Source organism: Pteropus vampyrus, unplaced genomic scaffold (assembly GCF_000151845.1).
Source record: "Pteropus vampyrus isolate Shadow unplaced genomic scaffold, Pvam_2.0 Scaffold461, whole genome shotgun sequence".
In the NCBI taxonomy this organism is placed as follows: domain Eukaryota; kingdom Metazoa; phylum Chordata; class Mammalia; order Chiroptera; family Pteropodidae; genus Pteropus; species Pteropus vampyrus.
Genome location: NW_011889242.1, coordinates 1,811,224 through 1,835,117, shown reverse-complemented (window position 1 = coordinate 1,835,117; position 23,894 = coordinate 1,811,224). Strand labels below are relative to the sequence as shown.

Genomic DNA, 23,894 nt, shown 5'->3' with positions numbered 1-23,894 from the left:
ACAGAAGACATCAGGGAAAGAGGAAGACCAAACATGACCTGGACAGACTTCCTAAGAGAAGCCACAGGCTGAGTCTGCAGAAGCTGAGCAGGGCAGCTGGGGATATGACACTGTGATGGCACTCACTCATGGGGTTGCCAGGAGTCAGAGCACGTAGCACCTGCATGCACACCATCCCCCATCTATGGTCTCTGAGTGTCAGGTAGCTGTTATTATGAAGAGTTGCGGGCTTAACTTTATAATGCCTGCAAGCAGGAACCTCCTGCCCAGCAGCCCTCCTGCTGACCTAAACCTCGCCCAACCCATCCAGGAGTGCTGACCCCCCAGGGACTCACCCTTGGCCAGCTCAGGGCGGCCAACACTTTCCCCTCACATGCCTTCACATGAGCTCTGACCATCTTACAGAATGATTTCTGTGGAATAGTACAAAGTCTGAATACTTACACTGTTTCTGAAGACTTGAAATTCTAGTGTTCTTAAATCTATCTTTGCCACCTTACTCAAGTTAAACCTAAAATAAAAATGTACATATATTTCTCTGTAAGCAGCGACATAATTAAAGGGGTGACAGAATAATTATTAAGTTTGTGCTTTGTTTGCAAATTATCTTTTGACAGATTTGAAGTTGATATTAACAGATTAATAGCCTTCAAATATTAATGGCCACAATTTATAGTTATTATTTTGCTCACTTTTTAAAACTAACATTTATAGAGTCCCACTTGCTTTCTCTTTATAATTTTGTAGGAAGAAGTTCAACATTACTTGTTCTGTCTTAAAATGAAAGCTTTTTTAGATACTTAATATCAATCTCTCTTCCCAGAGCCTTCCCTCAACTTTATTTATAGATCCAGACTTTAAGCCAAACCTATTACTGTATGAGCTGCAATCATCTTAAGTTTGTAAAACAATAATTAAATGTTATTATAGAGACATTTTGATTACCTAAAGCAATGCTTACCTTGATATTAATTTGTCTACGAAGACTGAAGGATTGGAATATAAAGCCAGAGGAATAAACTGGATATAAACAGGAACATCTGCAGGATTTTCTAAAGTAATCTCTTCTTCCTTAAACAAAATAATGAAACCGTAAATGAAAGATTTCCAGTTAAAAGTGTATATTTTACAGTCTTATTACATATTTCCATATGTCACTTGGAATACTTACCGAGGAGCAGTTTGTATTCGTAAGTGGAAATTTCAAGTGCCGTGGCGAGCTAAGTATGGAAGGCCACGAGAGCTCAGCAGTGATTTTTGATAGTATGTTTTTTTGAAGGTCTGTATTAACTTCAAATAATGCACTCAATCTAGAAAAAAGAGTTTGTAAGTCACTGTATCAAAATGAAATATTTGAGCTTCTGAAAACAAGAAATTCTATTAGGTTTATGTACTTGAGAAGTCTTATTCTGGGCCTAAATAAACAGAGGTTTATTTTCTCTAATATTTTACTATGCTTTTAATAGAGACAGGTATGAAGATGTTTCTATTTTGTCACAAAGAGATGCCAAAATATCTATCACTGATCACCTGAACTGTTCTGCACTGAATATGTAAAGGAAAAGGCAGGATCCTGCATGTCTGGTGGAAAGAACTGGATGCCAACAGCAGGGTGCTAAGGACACTGTCAGCAGAGCTAATGAGAAGACAGTGAGTGCACTGTTTAGTATATGGCTTCTCCTCCCTGATACGCAATGAAGATGTCAGCTGAAGAGGTACTACACATGCAGGTTTGGGGCAGATACATGTGAGGTTATCAGCAATATTCAGGACCTCATTTGAATATTTCTCTACTTACGAGAGTTTATAAACCAGCTGTTTAGAACACGCAACATATTCCCCAAGGGAACAATGCTATAAACAGGCTAAGGCTGTGGGCCCAGACAAGCCTGGACACGGAGGCCTGTTCTAACCCACAACACGACTGGACTGTGATGTTCTGATGATGGTAAGAGTGCAAGCTGTTCTATAAGACAAGTAACAGGAACTCTCTGTCACACGCACACTGACTCAGTGACGCGGGGAGAATGCTCCATCCACTGTGCAACTGGGACCTGGAGGCGCAGCAAGGGATGCTGGGCACAGAGAGGTAGGTGGGGGCTTCGCTGGGTGGGAGTTGAAGAGGTTCCTTAGCTGCTGAGCCTTGTGCAGCGTCACAAGCCACTTATTCATAACTGAATGTTAACGTTTGGAGCTGGCCTGTCCATAATGTCCACTATGGAAATGCTTTAGTGTTCTCCCAGTGAGTTTGCTGCAGAAAGTCTCATGTACTTATTTTAACCATTTTAGAGAAGAAATTTAACTTCCTTTGTCTTAAGAAAACTTTTCACAGGAGATAGTTCAGAAAAACAGCAACTCTTTGGTTTAACTGTTAATGGTTTGAAAATTTTATAGTAGTACAAGCTGCAGTATCTTGATGATACTGACAAATTCACTTCAGATTAGCCAACTGAGAGGAGTGGTTTTCCTCAGCTGTCACATTCTCTGTGTGCTAGTTGAATTCTCTTCTGAAGTACACGAAAAGATCAGATTTCTATACTGTCTGTGTTTGAACCCAGCGGCAGCAGAGGTCTGTTGTTAGCAGGTAGAGTCCATTTGAACTGGGCCCTGACCCCTCACTCAGCACTTGGAGGGAGGAGGGCCCCTCTCACCTCTAGCAAACACTTGCTTGGTCTCCTGTGGGGACCGAACGGCCATGTTTTCCTGGCCTTTGCGGAGGTCAGTGGTAGCAAATAGCTGTGCCCAAGGTGGACACTGTTATTATCCTACACAAACACAACTTCACACAGTTTCTTTGATTTTAAGTATCTAGAGTGATGGAGAAAAGGGGAAAACGATACTGTGCACATTTCTGAGCAACATACCATTAAAATGGCATTCAAGCCGCCCCCTTAATTTTCTGAAGATTAGGCATATTTTCTTAGCTATAGAGAAGTAACCTCTCTAAACATAATAACATTTAGGAAGTAACTTCAACAGAAATGTTTCAAACTTGTAAAGGGAGCTAAAATATTAAAAGCAGAAGCTCTCACCTATGACCCGAGTTGTCCTTTATCTCCATCCAGCCCTTGAACAGGCTTTGGTGCAGACTCCAGTCGGCGTCCCACATTTCCTCCTGCATGGCTGCCCCGGGCTGCACCTTGGCTTCAGCTAAAGCAGAGGACATAAGTTACGACACACCCAGCCCCATGTCATATCCACTTGCCAAATTTCTTTCAAATGATTTCTAGAGCCCAAGAGACAGGGATAGACTTCAGAAAGTGGCAGCTGTTCATTAAGGAATATTTTGAGGGGCGTGAAGGGCACGAGAAAGAACAACAAGGTAACTTACATTTGGACAGAAAAGGCAAGCCAACATAGCAATGATCCCCACACTGCAGTCCCGGATCGAAATAAATGTTTGCAATCTACAAAGAGGCACAGGAGAACCGTGACTTCAAGTCCATGGAAGGCCACAATGAGGTACTCACGGAGGGCAGTTTGCAAATGGAATGTTTCAAACCTTTGATTTCTTCCCTGGCTCCAAGTCTTCCTTATTGCCCCGTAAGCGTTTGTAGTAAAACCGCACATCTTCTGACAAAGATCGTATTTGCTGTATCTTTACCTTCTGTGAGAAGGAGTTCATGATATTTAAACTGTGATGGACTATTTTCCCCTGAAGGAGGAAAACAAACAAACAAACAACAAATTTACTTGCACCTGCTTGGATTTCCTTACGAACAGACACTTAAGAGTTGACAGACATGTTTCTGGGAAACCAAAGCTCAAAGGACATTTAGAACTTCCATTGGCTGAGAACCCCTAACTTTGCAATCAGAGCTCCCCAACTTTGCAGTTGTTATCATTTTTATGGCCTGTTACAGAAAAATTAACAGGACAAACCTCTGTAATTTGTGAAAATGAACTAAAGTAAAAATGTTCACATTTCATGTTGAAATATTGAGGATGCCAACAAAGGTACAGAGATAGCACTGAATAAGTGTTTACTGTCATTTTGTTAAGCAAGGCCTGTTTATACCAGGGCAGGGGGCCCTAAAAGTATCTAAATTCAGGATAACTGAATTGAAAAAAATCAGATTTATTTTCCTGAGAAGTATTTTCTTTAAAAAATAAAAATATCACTTGTGCCAAACCAACACATCTTTTAAAAATATAGGTTATCAAGTATCTTATTAAAACATCATACAGATTAAATCATTAAACAATCAATGACTGCTTTTATTAGCAGCATGCTTCTCCCTATGATAGGAAAGCAGATTTTAAGTAAAAAGTTACATGATTTTAAAATAACTCTTAGTAAGAATTGTTATAATCTTTTACTTTCTTTTGTTTGAATAAAGAATTTTGCGTCTTATAATCTGATCACACCCACTGGTATTAAAAGATAAGAAGTTAAGAGAATGCACAGGAACAAGAGTTCAATGATGGTGAGGTCGAGACTAACACTCATCATTTCCAGTCCAGCCCAAGTGAACTGCAGTAGGAAGACATGAGGGGCAGGCAGCGGCTGAGATGGAGAGACCATGAGAGCAGGAGGCAGAAGGCCTGTGCCAAGTTGCACGGCTGTGTCTTCATGCACCTGTTATAATGACTTCTCTTGTGTCCATGTCTTGTCTTATAGGGGGTATGGTGGGGATCAAAGGAGGTAATAGAAAAGTTATACAATGGTATTCAAATATGAAGTATTAAACTGTGAGTTATTTGAAATGTTTCTTCTCAAGGATTGTTTTCATCCATTAGCTCTTGTTCTCCATCTGATAAAAGACTACAGAATTTGGTAATTGTTACGGACTGGATGTCTGTGTTCCCCGCCCCCTCCCCCAAATTCCTATGTTGAAATCCTCACTCCCAAGGTGAAGGTGTTAAGAGGTGGGTCTTTGGGAGGTGAGTAGGTCAGGAGGGTGGAAACCATGGTGGGAACAACGCTCTGCTCTTCTAAGTGACGATGATACAATGAGAAGACGGCTGTCTGCAAAACCAGGTGGAGGCCTGCAGACGACTATCTGCTAGTGCCTTGATCTTGGACTTCCCAACCTCCAGGACCATGAGAAATAAACATGTGTTGTTTAAGACACCCAGTCTATGACACTTTGTTACAGTAGCCCGACTAACACAGCAATATCAAGTTAATTTGTACTTCCAAGCAAATATCTTGTCCTGTAAGACACCTGAAAGCTTCATCTGGAGTAGTTCAGACACAGATGTTGCTTCATTTACTGCACAGTTTCTGCAGTGATTAAGGAGAACACTGATTGAAAAGGTAATTGAAGGAAGGAGTGAGGTCTTTCTGGGTAAACAATGAAGTCATGAGTTCTGTATATTCAGCGCAAAGTGGAATGACAAGATGACAAAGGCTGGATTAAGACTTACCCTTAAATGTGCTGAACCTATTAATTGAAAATTTATATTTTTAAGTAGCTAAAATTTGAATTTGGGTTTTACTGCACATAGCACATAGGATTCTAAATGCACTATTTCTCTTAACCCACTGTGTCCCCTACCACAGGATGAGACACTTCCACATTTGCCCCAATGTGCCTTGAATTGACCATACCATCTTCTTGCAAAAGGCAGAGGCCATTTCCTGGTTTCCATGTTTCTTTTCTTCCTTGTTCTCCAGGCTCAAACTCTAAGTCATGGTTTTTGTTCCTCTGTCCACCCGCCTACCCTCACCTGCTTCAATCAGAATGACTCTCAGGATATTCAAACACAGTCCTAATGATTCATCTGAAACACTTCTTGCCTATGTGTTCTTCCCTGTCTTCTGCTCATTCATTCATCCATCCATCCATCCTCTACTATGTGCCTGCTGTCAGGGACAAAAGACCCCTCTATTTCTTTGCTAGTGGATCTCAGAGTCTCTCTGGGGAGACCAACACACATGGCAATATTTATGGCACAATGTGAGGCTTGCTGCAAGTGGCCATTTCAAATCATTCTAAGATCACCCATGAAACAAGCAGTGATGTCCAGTGGAGTCGAGATGTCTTCAGAGATGATGAGGGAAGTGAATTTTGAAAGATTTGCAGCAATTCCCCAAAGGGAGGTGAGGAGGGAGGGCACTCAAGGCAGACTAACAGCAAAGGCCAGCAGGTATGGAAGGGATTTGCTGTCTGCCAACACCCTAAGCTCAAACCTCCCCTCCGTACTACATGTGGACTCCGACCAGAGTCTCCGGGCCTCCAGGCACTCTGTTCTTACTTCCGAATGCATCCTGTACTTATTGCTGCTAAAGATCCAACTATTAAAGCTCAGTTCTGATGATGTCAATTCTCTACTCAAAAACTTTACATTTTCTTGGATTTAAATGCATTTAATGTTTTTTTATACTATCAATCCAACAGACCATTCCATCTTCTTTCCTGCAACTTCCCTCCACTCTTGCCAAATTGGGCAACTCGCTACCGCCCATAGCCACCCAGACTTCACTGCTCTGTGTCTCCACTCAGGTTGTCCCCTGGGCCCTGAGTGCAAGTTCTCACCACCCAGGAAACATTCCAGGCCAGCTCCCAGGGCACTTTCATCAACTGGATGTGTGTTTCCCTCACAGCACTTTAGTTTTTCACCGATTTGGGCAATTTTTATATCCTGCTTTACATTTCTGAATCATGGGCTCATATCCCATTCCGGATAGAAGCTTTTTGAGAGGAAGAACCATTTCTTATTCTTCTGTCTCCTAAAGAACCTGGTACAGTGTCTTACCTTAAAGTGATTAATAAAGAATAACTGACTTTTCTGTTGGATTCGAGGAATGCAAAAGTAAAGGCAAGGAAAAAAATTAGCAAGCAAAAGTCTATAAAAGAACTGTCTTACTGGAAAGGACGGAGGAAGGATCATATGCTTTGGGAAGCAAGTCAGCGACCCCACTGCAATTACAGCCTTCACAGGAATCGTCAGGATCTGTGGGGTGAAGAGATAGACCATAAAGCATAAGTGTTTTAAGTCTAAGATTGATTGTGGCTGTTATTGCATTATTTTTGGAGACTGAAAAAACTCATCTTGGGACTTACATTAGCAATAACCAACTCTAAAGCAATAGTAAAATCACTCAAGGATATGTTTAATCTGTCTAATATACTTCATAAAATGCACCAAAATACATTTTCATGTATTTCTCAGTGATTCAATGAAAACATAGTAAACAAGACCAAATAATGGGGAAAGAATAAGGGATAGATTTTTTTTCATAATATGGGTCATTTAGTAGATTATTTAAAAAGGAAAGTCAAATTGTACTCCTAAAATGATATATGAAAAATCCAGCTTTTCTAGAGTTATATAGCTCTCTCTGTTTTGTAAGCAATGAATTAATACCAACCTAATTTAAAAAACGAGTTGAACATTCTAGATTTTGAATCTTAACTCACTCATTTGTAACTTGCAAAGATATTTCTCTAAGATATTTTTTTCTAATTCTTATTTTCATCCATATGAAAAACTTGTCTTAGCTATGAAATACACTTATTTCTATCATGAGTAATAAACATGAATTCCTTACTTTTGGAGGTAATTAATTTGACAGATTCCCAATAAATCATTTATTAATAATTAACCAATTCTGTTTATTCTGAATTAATTTTCTTTCATGTGGGGGTTGTATGTGCTGCAAATGAGTAGGAGAACAAGGGTAGCAACCTGCTGAATTTAGCAGTGCATAACTTCCCAAGGAGCTTTTAAACATTAAACTAAAATCTTCAGGTGTGGCAAACATATATCCATTTATCATTTCAGTGCCTGCAACACTCCACAGAGCCCTTAAAGAGCTCAGTGATCTTCGTTGTGTCCCTTGACTTAGAACGAAGCACATAAATACACTCGGGAGAAATCAAATTAGGATGTGCCTTCCTGATTGTAACTTCCTTTCCAGAAATGTTACACAGAAGGGTATTTAGGATTGCAGAAAGAATCAGAGATCTGACTCAGGAATTTCAGCCTGGGTCTGTGTGATGCTAAAACCGTTGGTAAGCAGGTTTCTAGCACAACAATTCTAAATGTATTTTTAGTTAAGAGGTTTGGGTTTCATCAGAAAACTATGAGTTAATGAACACCAATATTCTGTAAACTATTCTCGAAAACTCAGTTAAGGTATAAAACAGGTACACTGTAACTTCTTGAGTAAACTTAGTTCTGTTTCTACAAAAAAATGAAAAAGAATTGAATTTTTCAGAAAAACCCCATTGACATGGGTCCCCACGAAGCCCTTACCTCATAGTCTGTTGTGATCTGTATGGCTCCATCATGAACCCCTTCCAGTTTTTTTGCAGTAAGTTTGACTCTGAACACAGCAAAATAGCCTGAAGCTAATACCACCTGTATGTAGCAGAAATGACATCATTCATTAGTACTGCTAGCTGAAGCTTTTATAGAAATGGAAAATAAGCCTGTAGTGGTGCCCTGACTTCTGAACCCTAATGCGCACTGGGATGACACTGAGTCACCATGCCACCCTGCACCAGTATCTCAAAAGAACGCCCATTCCAGGCTGCTGAGCTACTGCACTTATCCATAGGCCACTGAAAAACTGGCTCCTTGAGGAACAGTCTGATGCAAGCTGCCAAGGTGGGGCGGGGAATCGTCCTTGGGCACGACTATGTACCTGCATGGACGAAGAGGGTGAGGGATGGAGCAGAGGGACACAGCCCTTCACCAACCCTTCAGCCACAATAGGGCATAAGCACATGCAAGGCTGGTTCTGCTTCAAGTTCTGATTTTAACTGTCATGCGTCTTATGAAAACATCAAAAAGCATGGAAAGGAAGAGCTATGGACAACATGTTTGAAAGAATGGGGACCTTATTTGTTTTCTCGAGCTGTCTGTTGATGTTTCTGGCACTTCCTCTATTCAGTCATGAAATTTCCAGAAAACATGAAATTCATTTTGTGAAGCTGTACTTTAGATATCAGCAATAATTTATCTAGAAATCACATTTACAGCAAAATAACGGACGTTGATACTTTCCCCTTTTCAGATGCATTTCTGTGTTAGTTTTGTGCAATTAGAAAGTTTTCACCATGATTCTATAACTGCCCAAGCCAGGCCCCAGGTCTGAGGGGCACAGAGCTGCTACTGGCCTATGTACATGACTTAGTTCGTGGGTTTGGCTTTTTAGAAAATGGTTATATAACAGTAGAAAGTTCAGGCATTTCAAATTTAAAATTCATTTTGTAGAACTGTTATTTTGAAGTTGGCAACTCACTACAATTTCCTATTTTAAGCGAGGGTTCGTAACAGTGACCTCATCATTCTGTCTCTCATTTTAACATTTAGTTTTATGTAAAAATGAACTCTAAAACCCTAAATTGCCAAAGAGGCTTTATGTTGTTAAATAAACCTCTCAAATTTAAAGAGTGTGTGTATTACCACATGCCACCCACTGCTACCCTAATCCTATTATTAATTTATAATGTCTTATTAGGCAACAGTGTAATTCAGCCATCTGGGATGAGACACACATACTGTATTTTACTCTTAACTTCACTGTTTAAAGAAACACATTAATGGCTGGCCTCATTATTATCTTTATTTGGCATTTTATCTGTATTAAAAATAAAATTTCAGCTGGAGTGACAAATATTACCTCTTATGAGCATATTCTTTTTTGTTTTAAAAGGCTTTATTCCTGAGTCAAATTTAAATCATTAAATTATTAAAATATGAACACCCATAAATCTACTACTATTCATGAATACCCGATTATGCAGCTTGAATGCTACACAGTTGCAATTAGAATACATTACTTAGTATTGTTTCCTACTTCTTCATAAGTTCTTTTCCAAGTTTATACATACAATCATATTTACAATTTTCTATCTGCTCCAATAAGTAATCATAAAATCGTGACTGCCTTTATGCATTTGGATGTTTTCTCTTGTTTGGAATCATTAATGACATTTCTACAAACATCTTTATTTTCACAGCTTTGGTTCTTTAAATTACTTTGCTTCCACAGAAAGAATTCAGAGGAATGGTATATATTGCTAAGTTGCCCTCCAAAAACACTGCTTTGGGGCCCTCCCAGTGCAAACGGATCTGTGGAGGTGTTTCTGACATCAGTCTCTGCGCATTAGGATATCTGCAGTTCCTTTTGTAAAATGGCTGCTAGAAGTTCTAGCTTAAGCTACAGATGAGGCCTGTCAGTTCCCTCTCGTGCCAGGGGATTCTAGTTCTGCTCCGGGTAGGCGTAAACTCCAAGCTCCCTTCTCGACAGTGCTGAGGGATTAGACTGACACTACATTCACTTTCCCTTGCTTCGTCTTCTTACACACCCAGCTGTCTACACTTATAAGACAAAAAAGGACATTGGCAGGGATCAACAAACAATGTTTGCCTCTCTGATATTCCCTTCTAATCAGAAGGGAATATCAGAAAACTGGCCAGAAATATTGGTGTATAATTAAAAGCACTTTCTATCGATGTGCAGGGCTCTCTCTTTGGCCTAGAGAATTCAACGAGCACAGGGTTAGTGTAGAACTTCTGGGAATTTCTCCTGTAATGACACCTGTGTTACAAAAGGGTAACGTAAATTTTGCTTGATCTAGAACTTTTTATGACAAGGCAGAACTTAACTCCTTTGGGTGTCAAGTGCCTCATAACAGGGGCAGGGTGGGGGGATGGATGGTTAAAGCATATGACTTATGAGGTCTGTCCAACACCAAATAACCAGTGCTGTTATGGAGCCCATAAACACTGAGCTGACGTATGTGGTTTAGACACACATCTAAAGTTGAAGGGAACAATAAGAAAGTCTACTTACTGATGACTGGTCTGATGAAGAGGATTTTTCTAACTCTGGAAGGCTTGAAATTATTGTAGTCCTATTGCCTCTTTCAGTAGCTACGAGTTCTATTGATAAACCATCTCCTATGATATGCCAACTTTTTATAGCCAACTTAAAAAAGAGAAAAGTATCAGTGGTTATTTATATTATAGTATAAATTCCTTAAACGTGATTTAGAATAAAAAAAAATGCATTTTTTTTTACCTCAATTGGATTGCTGTTTATAATTGCAAATAAAATATTACTTGTTTCTGTTGCACTCAGTACACCAAAATCTATGAAACGCTCCTCAATTTTGGGGGGTAATACAAAATACTGGAAAAATACAAAAGAACTAGATTAAATGCGAAATCACACTTACGTAAGAGAATGTTATCAGGAGAAAGTGACTATAGTAAGGTATACCAACGTTTCTGTATTTGTGTAAATATACACATATACAAAACATAATTAAGAACTTTGTACAATGAAAATATTTTGAGTCATCAAAATGAAAACTCTCATGGCCTCTACTGAACAGCTTTCTCCTCTGAGGGCACAGACAAACAGCAGGAAATTGAAATCCTAGGAGGGGTAAGAGAAGGGAGCCTAACAGATTAGGCAAAAGTCCTTGGTCTTGGTCTGCATCATGCATTCATGAAAGCAGCTACAAACAGGCTTAAGCAAATCCAATGAAGAGTATTGGGTAATACTGAAGATGGGACAGCCCTACAGTTCTGGAGAACTACATTTCTGTGTTTTTGCTTTCGTTTTATCTTTTGTAACTTTCCTATCAGTCTCACTTCCTAGGGATCTACACTTCTTTCACTGATTACACTAAGAATATTCTGGATGGTTTTTCTGGCTTATTTTCTGTACTAGAATGACCTTTCTTCTTCCCTTCGATACCATGTACCAGTCACAGTTCCAACTGTGTACCTTTACTGCCTTCCTTCTGCCTTATTACCTGTTTCTTCCCTTCACCTTGATATGTTCTAGTTTTGGACGTCTCTTCCCTACACAGTTCCCTCCACACTCTCCTTGTATTGTTTTTTTCCTGCTCATTATTTTTCCCCATTTTGTTCATTTTTTAGCTTCCCCATGAATATTACATATTGAAAGCAAAATTAAGAGCGAGCAGAATGTGGAGAAGTTTAAGTAGAGAATGTAACTAGAAGGTTCAGCTCCATCACGAGGGGAGGTGGCTGCTGGGAAGGGTGAACCCAAATACCTGGAAGTACTGACTGGGGAGGAATCAGATCTACTTAAAAGGCACAGAAAATGGCAAAGTGCAAGGGTACCTGGACCACTGCCTAAAAATACCTGAAAACACAGAAGATGAGGAGGGGTTTACATTTTAAAGGTAGATAACATACTTACATCTAAAAAGCCTGTATACACCCGCACAGGCAAATGAAATTTAGAAGCATTGGTAATAAGCAAAATGTTGTTATCTATGTGCACAGATGATGTGGATGGCATAAAAAACAGGGTAAAAATGTATCCTGATTCATTTGGAAGAATTAAGACTGGTTTGCTGAAGTTGTGAACCTAGGGAGAGAAAACAATGTGTCAGCATCATCTCCGTGGTTAGATCAGTAAAGCTGAAAGTAGGAGGGTTCCAGACTTACTTTAAACATTATTTTGGCTTCCTCTGGTAGCAACACATCATGAATGAGGACGGCAAAACTAAAGGTGTTAGTAAGGTGAACCCGCCTTTCCACAGGGTCGGCAGGACTGTCTCGGATGTGAAACAATGTTGCAGCGTGATCGAATCCCAAGTAACTATTTGAAAATACAAAAATAAAAACAAAATCAATCATTTTTATTTCCATGTATTAATTTAAAATCCAAGTTCTTTTGTTGTTATAACTTATGTTTAGCATTAAGGACTGTTATTAGAGAATTAGAACTATAAATATTTTAGTGATTGACCACATGATTAAAAATAAAATTAACTTGCAAAATATTGAAATGTAGTATAAAGAATTATTCCCTACTGAATTATATGCAATAAAAAATTAAAATGAAGAATAACAGAAAAAGTTTCAAGCTACTTTAAAAAGAATCATGTTTATTCAGTTGCAACCAGCTTTGTTAAAATAAGTCCTTATTAACTTAGATATTTAACTATTATTAGTTACAGTATAATTAGAAAATAAACTACATCTATTAGTGTCCATTTATAAAAACTTATAATTCTAGAACGGTGTATGAGTTTATAAAGGAATATAAATGATTTTATTTCAAGTGACAATATACTTTAATAATAAGCCACGACCACTTCCATGTTACAAAAGGAATTATAAAAAGGAAATGGTTCAAATGATTTAAATATTATTTTAGAATCAGATCTGTTTTTCTATCATATTATCAAATCAGTAAGATTTCATGTAAGCCCAAATTATATTATCTCATTTACCTTTTTCTTCTAAGAAAGTAAAAAATAAAATGGAGAATTTTCTCCTTTATACAGTTGAAGTTGTTCTTTTCAACAATAATTTCATGGAGTTTCTGTGAATTTGGCTACTACTTTTGCTAAAGGCAGTTAGCAGGAAAACAGAATTTATTAACTAGTAAAAAGTTACAAAGCCGACTTTAAAGAGACACTCACCCATCCAACACTTCTACTTGATATGGTATTTCAAGTTTAGAATAACTTTTTTCCTTTGCTTTAACAGTGATTTTCCCAGAAAACTGAGATGGTTTTTTTGCCTTTGATGCTGAAAGGAAGAACACACACACACAAAATCTCTGTCGTCTTTTGCTGCCAAAGAGAATGGCTATGTGGACTAACAAAATCTTAAAAAGCAAGCTGAGATTTCAAATTGACAAAGAGAATACTTTTATAACATTTAAAATCAAATATCAAGTATCATACAAAAAAGGAAAAATGTTTTGATTTTCATGTAATGGGATAAACATGGAATTAGCAAGTAACCACAATTCAAGATGAAAAACACTGTATTTGAGCTACTTCTCTAAGCTTAGGCTTTGCTGATAGCAAGGTTTCTCAACCTCCATATGAATGCCATTTGGACCAGAGTAATACTTTGCTGTGGGGGATGGGGTGGTTGCCTGTGCACTGCTGGGTGTTTAGCTGCATCCCAGGCCTCTACTTGCTAGGTATCAGTGGCATCCCCAGCTGTGACAATCAAAAATGTCTGCAGACACTGCCAAATGTCCCCCAGGAGGAAAAGTGCCCCTCACTGAGATCTGCTGGTTTATAGCTGCACTGAGAAATAACATTCCTTGTATGTCCAAACTCTTTCTGTAAATACCCATCAAGCAGAGTTATAAGGTGAGAGGTGCAGGGATTCTCCCATGATAATATAACGAGTTTAAGAAATGTAGCCCTGTTTTAAAAGATGCTTCCCCTTGTCTTTGTATTTAATTTTATAGAGCTTCCTTAAGAAGAACTTATTTTAGAGTCTGTGATCTCAGAAGAGCCAGCGTTCCTGACATCTACTTATCTCAAGAATGGAAACATTTGCTGGCGTCAGTTCAAGAGCTGGAGGGGAGGGCATGGGAGGCTGGGACAGCACACCATGCCCTGTGTGCCCCCACTGGGGGTCCTAGGCCTTCTCAGGGTCAGGAGTCACCACTGGCTGCTCTCTTTTCTTGGTAAGAGAAGAGAACGTGCCTGCTGATGCTGACACTGGTGGTCATGGCTGCAGTATCTTAGCAACACAGAAGACAATTTAATCACATACTTGGAAATAACTGCGGCACCAAAATCTCTATACTACTACTTCTTGACAGCCGGATTATGACAGTATGCCACATAGTTCTCCTTGATTTCCTCGGGAGTGTTCTCTGAACTCATGGACTGAGGACTGAGCTGGGCCTGGACTGCCTGAGAACCCTCATGTGCGAGCCACAAGTGCGGCCACTCTGCTCTCCCAGAGCTGGGCAGCGGGACACTCGGTGATCAAATACTCTCATGTGCTGCTGACCAGCTGGGAAATGGGGACTGTGAGCAGAGGCGGCTCTACCATCAAGCCTAAGGCTAAGCTTCCGGGCTCCTCCCTTGCACGGGCTGAAGACAAAAGTCCCATTTGAAGTTTCACTCTCATTAAATTTAATTACACATATAGTCAAGCAGCTGTTAAATCACTATCAGAAAAATTTTGTGACTGCAAATTCAATACGTATTCTAGCAAAGGGAGCAAAAATGAATAAAAACATGCTATTAAAATATGTTAAGGTCTGGGTTAACATTCCAAATGTCAAAAGATACAGTATAATAATGATCTAATTTGATAATTCTATCATAAAGGCTATTATTTTAGCTTACGCAGGACTGTCTGAATAGCTTATAAAAGTCAACATATGAAAATGTTATTTCTGCTCTCAAATTCAAACATGCTTCTGAAATTCAAATATATTATCAGCTAATTACAAAAATTAATGACTTAAGCAAAGTACAATTGGAATATATGTGGAAGAGCACATATTACAAAAATTTAATTCCAATTCTAATATATTTGCCAATACTAATTTAGGTTTATAACATTATATTTTCTTTTATGAAAAAGTCAAATAAGAGTTGGTGATGGTTTACAAGAAAACCAACCTAAGCGGTAATATAAAATCTGACTGTAATATGGTCTGGATTTCTATATTAAAATGTTGACATAGATGCCTACTAGTTTATCAAAATAAGATCACTCTGTTAGAAAAAGCTGAATACTTACCATCAAAACTAATACTTGCAACCTTAGTATATTTACTTTCTGAAGCTTTTAAGGTAATTGGTTTAAAGTACACTGTTATAGCATCATTTTGTGGTGTGGGTCGAATACTCTGCAGAGAAAAGCACATTTAACATTGTTTTAATCTGATGGTTCAGTTACATTACATGAACAAGCACACTGGAAAAGGCAGCAGAATCAAAATCTGAAAAGTTTAACTTTATGTAGTCTCTTTAAATGGAGTAGCTAAACTAATAAAACTTCAATAAAAATTCATTAGAATATCTTTATAAAAATGATTACCAGAAGAAAAATGTAGATAGATAAGTGAGCATGAAAATCTAAAGACAAACTAGTAATCTAGGTGTGAGAACATAAAACACAAAAAAACACATTTATTTGGAAAATAAATGCCTAGCTCAGACATGAGGAGGAGGCAGGATGTGCGGTTGGGTCGCTCTTGAAGAAATCCACCATGCTAACTGTAACCTCTTGGCTACGTGAAGATGAGGACTGAACGTGAACTGGGGAGCTGGGGCCACTTTGCCACTGCAGGTGCATATCCCATTCCTAAGGGGGTTCCCTGTACTCTCCTCAGCACCCGTGTGAGATGCTGCTGTCCAGAGGCGGGGCCGCTGTGGGACTGAGCAGTGAGCTGACCGCAGGGATGTGTAAGCTGGAAGAGGTCAGAACTCTTTAGACTTAACAAATATCTTTCTATTAAAAAAAACAAACCTAAAGTAACCAAAAATAAAATAAACCAGCAAAAGCTTGTAATTTTTGAGCAAGCATAAAAATCACTGCATTTTACGTGCAGTAACTTTTTAACAGGTGACCTTCAATGACACACAATTTTCCTGGGAGGGGACTCAGAGGGTTGCGACCTCCTTCCAGGTACAGAGGTGCAGTGCTGAGTGATGTTTCATCAGCTGGGCACAGGAGGCGGGCTGGAAGCTGGGCCAATTTGCTCTGTGCAGTGCTCTCCTGCTGGCAGCCTGCTGCCCAAACTAGTACCAGCGAAACTAGAGCTGCACACCAATCTTGTTCTAAATCTCCCTTTAGAATTTGCTTAGAATCTTACTCTGGTCTCAAAACCCAACTGGGGTTTTTGTGGAATTTTCAGGGGTTCATAAACTCATCGCCAAAGCCTAACATTCCCCATGGAGAGAGAGCCCTGTTCCTCCCTATGAACCTTAGGCGTGTGCACTAACAATGCACGGTTGGGTCCCTGCTGGGTCACAACACCCTGGCTTTCCACCCATGCCTTCGGCTGGTCTATGCAGCTGGGGTCTGCCGACACTGAACAGGGTGGATCTCCAACGCACAAGCCGCTTCTGTTGAGAGCGAGAGAGCAACCTGCCCCTTCACATTGTCAGGACCCCCGGAGCCACTGCAGGCACTGCCTCTATGACCAGGATGAGCTTCTCCCTCCTACTGCTGGTCAGTCCCAGTGTCCACGGGTCTGGACCAGGCCTGAGTCCTGGCCCCGGGGGGCTCTGAAGGCCTCTGTGCCATCTTCCTGGAGGGCGCCCTTGGCTCTCCGCTCCCTTCGTCCCAGAGGGTGGCTCTCAGTTCTGCTCCTTAACAGGCTGCAGAGACTCGCTCGTATCATATTTACTACCAGGAAGCTCGCCACTTAAAGTACACATTCTCACTGCTCGAAGGGTGTGTGTGTGTGTGAACTGTAAGATAAACAACAGCTAGGTGCCGTTTCATCTGGTTCTGTTACATGGTACTGCTCTGCTAATACTTGTCCTGTAGGAAAGGGAAGCATGTGTGACAATCTGCAGGGATTCATTCATGCAACAAAAGTGTGCTACCTATTTAACTACAAGTGTGAGCTTGAGTGAACTGCCGGCTACTCCGGGCCTGATTTTCTCCACCTGTAAAATCCTAGAGGATCGGATTAGCTATTTTCTAAGAGCCCATCTAGCTACACAATTTTGTGATTCTATTAATTTTGCTGTTTTTTCAAATTAGCCCCTCTCATCCTGAGGTCATGACCATTCGCAGCCACCTCACAGAGCTCTGTGCTTCCCTGCGGGCCTCGCAGGTACAGCCCAACTTTCACTTGCTCTGCCCAGGACGAGTGCCGACAGGCCTTGACCATTTCAAATAAACATAAAGACTGCGTGTGGCAGGAACAACCACATGCTTTCTGAGTGTTATCACTTTGCATAGCATCATGCCAGAAATAGCTGAGAAAAGATAATTATTAAAAAACAGTCACATGAAATACCAGTTTAAGATTTTCCTTACCAGAAAAAAAATTTATGTTCAATATTACTACCTTAAAATACGTTGCACTAATAGTAAACAAATATTCAGTTGACTCGTGTTTTATATAAATGGTCTGTATTGTTCAACTGTTACCGTTAACCCCACCCCACCCAAATCAGTTAAAACCCATTTTCCAAGGAAACAAAAACAAAGCAAAACAAGCAAAACACTTAAATAGGTGGCTCATTCCCGTGGCTTTAAATGAAAAATAGCATATAATCATTACCTTGTAATAAGCATATTTATACTAACATCTATTTTAGTATCAGTAACTAGCTGTTGCTTAAAGATAATCAAGAAGTAAAAAAAATATGGCAAGATCTCTAGGAAAGGCAGCCTTGCACATGTTCTAGAGTTCCAGCTTTGCTCATGACACTCATACCCAACTAATGTTCAGTGACTCTAAAGGGAGACCCCAGGGCCCAGGACTTTCTGAAGCTATCTACAAATACATTTGAGCAAGCAAGGAAAATAACTTTTTAGTACACAACAATTATATACAATAGCGCAAATATGCTTAAGCTTATATCAAGTTGATACTGGTAAAATGAAGAAGTACATCTGGGATTTTTATTCATCAATTAAATTAGCAAAGAAACCATGCAAATGTTCCTCTTAGGACGTGTCAAGCAAACTTACTCTGTATTTTATGCAGCATTACTGTTTCACAGATATTCTCTAAGTTGCATTACAGACGATCAACGTCAGGAAGGCCTGGACCTGTGTGTCCTGCCCACTGACACGTGAGGAACCTGTATCTGGAGCGGTTTGCTTTTTTGGTCTTCTGTTGAGAGAGATGGAAGAGGCCGAATTCCTGAAGTAAAATTTAAAAAAATCCTCCAGCTTCCAGCACTGTCTAGTCTATTCTAAAAACTGCATGTTTGCTTAGTGGAGGAAGGCAGAGGCCCTTCCAGAGTGCCCCAACTTCTAAGTCTGGCGCATCACACAGAAAAAGCGGGAACGGCCTCAGGGAACTCTCTGACAACTCGGATCCCAGGGTAGATGGCTTGTCCCCTGACTGATAGGGAAAGAAGCCTCTCTCAAGTGGACCTCTATGACAGATTTCTAACTTCCTGTAGGTCACTCTCCACAAAGCGGTGGTGGTTACCCTTTGCAACAAACAGATGCTTAAAAACCTATAATTCCCCATTGCACTTACAATAAAGCCTAAACTTGGCCCAGAGCCCCAGGCAACCTGGTGTGACTCTCCAGCCCTCATCTTTTACATTTGACCTCTTGTGTCTCCCATGACATCCAAAGCTGTTCCTGCCTCACACCTGGTGCTCCCTGTGCTGGTTCTGCCAGTTCTTATGGGTGCCTACTTAGCTATGACCTCAAATGTCGGCTCCTCACAGACAAGCCTATCTAAACCAGCTCCCTTCCCCACTTACATGCCGTTCTTTTGATGTCTTTCATAGAACTGGGCTCGATTTCTATGATTATGGCAATTCACTGTAACCTCAGCATTGAACTCAACGTATAACTAGCATCTTACACAAAACAGGTCTTTAATGAATAATAAATGTGTTGAAGTGAAAAAAAAAAAAAAAGAACTAGGCTCGGTTTACAATGATGTTGCATAACCTTGGCTGTCTGATTCACTGGCGTATTCTCAGCATAGGAAGTGGCATATAATTGGTGCTCATTAAATATTTATTGAAGGAAGGGACGAATGAATGAGGAAATAAGACAAAAATATCAAAACACTGGCTGGGTGTAGGCTTTGGATATTAGAAAAAATACATAACTAGGTAGATACAAATGTAGATATACAGACATACACATAGATCAATAGGTTTTTAATAGAAACACTGAATTTGAAATTAAAATGATATATTCATAAAGATCTGATTGTCATTACATACCTAATATACTACCTTCCATGTAACCCTTGAGTTTTTATAGCTCAATATTTCACTTAAAAAAAGCTCTGACTCATTTTCCCTATTTGGAAAAGTAGGACCTGTGTGCCTTATAGGATTCTTGTATTAAATAAGGTAATCCATGTATAGAACCTCGCATAGTGCCAGACTCATAGGAAGAGCAAATAAAAGAGAAAAGGGGGAACACAGGCCTATTTAATTCCTTGTCAGAAATAAACTGAATACTATATCTTTCCCCATTCGTATTCTAATTAATTGCTAATTTCATTTTTCTAGAAAAACGTTTACTGAAAAAGACAATTGTTTTGGTCCATTCGTTATATGTAAAAAGCTAGACCAGACTGCTTGTGCTATGTAAAGGCACTTTCCATCAAATCTCTAAACCCTCACATTTGTAGGCCTAAAGTCTGCCCAGTAAGCACAGAAGTCCTGACTCTGACTCTGCTCTGTGCAATGGCCTCCCACAGATTGAAGAAACCAGGAACAGACAGCATACAGAACACACAAAAAATAAAAATGATCTGACATCTCAAACTGAGGCAATCACAGGGTGGTCCTCCAACAGCCAGTGTTTGTCCGATGGGCAGACACTGCTGTCCACAGCTGAAGAGGGCTCTCGGCATGCTTCTTGTGTGGAGGCTGGTAACCTGAGCACAGGTGGACGACTGGAAGAGGAGTGTGCACACATCACCATGTACGCGTAAACGTAACTCCAAACATGTGCATACATTACCAGGTATGCATAAATGTGCTCCAAACAGCCAACAAGCTAAAGAAGGAATCCAGCAACAGGAAGTTCAGAGAAAGGATGCAGGTCAGGCCAAAGCAACCTGGACAGATCCAGCAGAAGGAATTACACGCCATGAAAGAGAAAACTCTGATGTATGGAACTGGAAAATTTTGAAACTAATCAATCACAATTCTGGGTAAAAAGTAAGGATATTGGTGGCTGGGAAAGAAGAATCTCTTACTCTCTACTACCTCTATTCATAAAATAAAGGATATTTTAATGTCAAAGTAATAGAATTGATAAAAATGAATTCTCTGAATCAGCAAAATTGATAAACCTTTAGCTAAACTGACCAAAATGTTATTTTAAATATAGAGAAGACTCAAATTACTAAAATTAAGAATGAAAGATGGGACATTACTACTTATCTCACAAGAAAAAAAAGCATTACAAGAAAATACTATGAACAGTGGTATGCCAACAAATTAGGTAACTTAGAAAAAATTCCTAGGAAGACATAAACACTGAAACTGATTTAAGAAGAAATAGAGAATAGACCTACAGCAGCTAAAGAGATTGAATCTGTAATTTTAAAACTTTCCACAAGTAAAGCCTGGGCCCAGATGCTTCATGGTGAATTCTACTGTGCATTTACAGAAGGTGAGGAGTTTTAGCCCCATGTGGATGGGGGAGCTCTCTACCAGGCTCCACTCTTCTAACCCTCCCTCAATTCCTCCACCCAGCAAGAGGAGATACTAGGTCAGCTAGCAAGACACTGCCTTGCCTCTGACCCCACTAGTGAGCAAGATCACTGTGCATTAAAATGTGGTGATCTGGGATGACCACCTTTCACCTGCTCATTTGAGGTTTGTAATACTTTCTTGTCTTTGGTCTCTACTCCACGCCTGGTGGTCAACTCTGAGTCGGCTGCGGATAGACAAAGGTCCCTTACTTACTTAAGTCTGAAGCCTATATCTGATCTACCTCATTTTATGAGAGTTTTCTGAATTTAGGTTTCTGATCAGCACAGCTTATAATACAAATGTGCTGCTTTTCCTTCCCATTATTCTCTATGATTGTATCCTGGGACCTCACTAGGAGGTGAGGCTGTGGCTAAAGCAAAAGTTTGGATATTTTTGTCCTTTTTTTTTTTTTTGCTTAAAACCATCTAATGGCACCCCAGTTCCACAACAAGATACAAAAGCCATCTGTTCTGTATGTGTGAGGGGCAGAGGGGACTCTAGTTTACAGCATGCAATCTACGGTAACTACACCAGCCACCAGTTAGAAGGGGCACCTGCAACAAATTTTAACAGCGCTCTACCATTACCTACCACCTCGCTTCTTTGCTTCATGATTTCTCTTCCCAACACATGTGATTTTTTTTTCTCTTTTTATTTACTTGTATACCTTAAGTCTAGAAGCCAAACCTGATGAAATCCTTCTAACCTGTTTGCTTTGCACACAGCACACAGACCATAGGATTCACCAGGAGCCACCGACCTCCTACATGACTCTACCCACACAGGAGCCTCGTGAGCTTTGGCTATTTTTAACTTTGCCATAAGTTCAAAAACAATATACATCAGTTAGGAAAAAAGTAAAAACTTACTGTTATTGGTACATCTTTTGCTCCTGAATTTAATAAATGAAGATTTAAAACTTTTGGTAGATCTGTTAAAATTGAAAAAAGAAATATTCCTTAAAAATTGTGTTTTATAGCAAGTTAGAATCTTTAGGTTATTAGATATCAGATCAAATCTGTTCTAGAATGTGAAATACAATGACAATCACATCAATAAAAAGGGACAGTAGGTAGGAGTCGCCTGACTCGTAAGGATACTGTATTATAAGAACTGCTCCACCCCGCAAACACCCAGATCAAAACAAAACACTTTTAGTGAAACTGTCATCATTACTAAGCTTTTAGTTTTCCAGAAAATCACAAGGAAGCAAATTGATAATGCAAAACGTGAAATCATCATATTAAAACCAAATCTAATTTTCAAAAATGGGCCTTTAATCCCATACGACCAAATTTTAATTATGAATGGCACACAGACACCCCAAATACAAGTTCAGCTGACCCTTGAGCAATGCATGATTAGAGGCGTTGACTCCCCCCACAGCTGAAAATCCATGTGTAACTTCTGACTCTCCCCAGAACCTAACTACCCTCCCTCTATGGGAATCAGCTCCAGGACCTGATAGATGCCAAAAGCCCTGGAGGCTCAGGTCCCTGAAATAAATGGCATAGAACAGTGTGTGCAGTCAGCCGCCTGCACCTAGACTCCTAGCCTAGACATGAAAAAATTGTTTTTGATCCATAGCTGGTTGAATCTGTGGATGTGAAACCTGGATATGAATGGCTGAAGGCAAAGTTACTGATAAAATCCATGCAAAAGTGAAGGGGACCTGCGCAGCTCAAACCCATGCTGTTCAATAGCCCACTGTACTCTTTCTTCTTAATTATTCCTTAACTTGATTGTTTTCAATTTTAGAATTTGAATTCTTTCTCTGACCACCTGGGACAAGATTTTAACATGATTTCATTATAATGCAACCGAATAATCTATATCCAAATAAAAATCCAGAAGTAGGTGAGGAGCTGGACTGTGAAACGGAATGACTTTCCTCCTTGGTCCTCGGTTGGGCAGACTTTACCTCTGTCACCTGGGCCTGGTTTTCCAGGTAAGCGGTGGTGTCCCTCAGAGGATAGGGGAGAAGCTGCAAGGGCTCTGAGTCCCCAAAGCAGGTTTCTACAAGGCCATGTGACCCACCAGAAAGAACTTTCAAAGCTGCCTTACAGGGAGTAAGTGTAGAAACATTTAGCACTGAACAGGGTTTTTTTTTAAAGACTCGTAAAGACGTTGTCTCTTTTTTTACCTTGTGTTCGCAGTGTACCAAAATCTAACATTTCTGTTGAGGAATAAATTCCAGGAGCTTGGAAAAAAGAAAAAGAAACAATTATATTTTACTTTGCCTGAGTAATTCGTATTGAAAGCAAAACACACTTGCAATGCCTCCAGCTTTCCGCTAACCTGTTGTAACTTCAACCTCAACAGGAAGAATGATGAACTCTGTGCTGTCGGAGGCGTTAGTCTTGATTCGTATGAAGGCTGTGTGGTTATCTGCTTCTCGGGATGAAAAGCTGGCCCTCATCACGCCCTTGGTTTCATAGGGAGGGATTTCCTGACAAGTTAACAGACCATAATGTAGCATGGCTCTGGTAATCATACAAAACCACCATTTTATTAAATAAGAGGACATCGACTAAATGATGCACCAGTATTTTATATACCGACTAAGAAAAAAGTACATTGCCAATTAAACATAGTCACTGACTGTAACACACATTCTAATTTTTGAGGATGTTAACAGGTGAAAAAAAACGTGCACTGTCAGTTGCGAAATCATTAAAAGATATAACTAATCTATAAAATCAGTGGCTCTTTAATACACTGGTGGTGCCCAGGCATATAACTCAGTCCTGAAATGCTCTAACCTATAGAGACATTGCCATCAGAGGGAATCCACAGGAGTTTCTTTGA

At 39.7% G+C, this 23,894-nt stretch overlaps 1 protein-coding gene across 1 annotated transcript in view; it reads right to left on the bottom strand.

Moving 5' to 3' along the window:
• Positions 1-23,894, bottom strand: part of TMEM131 (transmembrane protein 131) — a 101,976-nt gene that overhangs the window by 38,690 nt on the left and 39,392 nt on the right. Inside the window, exons 7-23 of the mRNA XM_023524341.1 lie at positions 23,385-23,535; positions 23,230-23,286; positions 21,956-22,017; positions 15,454-15,562; positions 13,371-13,479; positions 12,388-12,541; positions 12,137-12,307; positions 10,982-11,092; positions 10,754-10,888; positions 8,206-8,310; positions 6,814-6,900; positions 3,503-3,655; positions 3,332-3,407; positions 3,033-3,150; positions 1,172-1,310; positions 962-1,071; positions 445-511 (exon numbers count right to left, since the gene is read on the bottom strand). Coding sequence (XP_023380109.1) covers positions 445-511; positions 962-1,071; positions 1,172-1,310; positions 3,033-3,150; positions 3,332-3,407; positions 3,503-3,655; positions 6,814-6,900; positions 8,206-8,310; positions 10,754-10,888; positions 10,982-11,092; positions 12,137-12,307; positions 12,388-12,541; positions 13,371-13,479; positions 15,454-15,562; positions 21,956-22,017; positions 23,230-23,286; positions 23,385-23,535 — 1,914 coding nt within the window. The remainder of the gene's footprint in view (positions 1-444; positions 512-961; positions 1,072-1,171; positions 1,311-3,032; positions 3,151-3,331; positions 3,408-3,502; positions 3,656-6,813; positions 6,901-8,205; positions 8,311-10,753; positions 10,889-10,981; positions 11,093-12,136; positions 12,308-12,387; positions 12,542-13,370; positions 13,480-15,453; positions 15,563-21,955; positions 22,018-23,229; positions 23,287-23,384; positions 23,536-23,894) is intronic.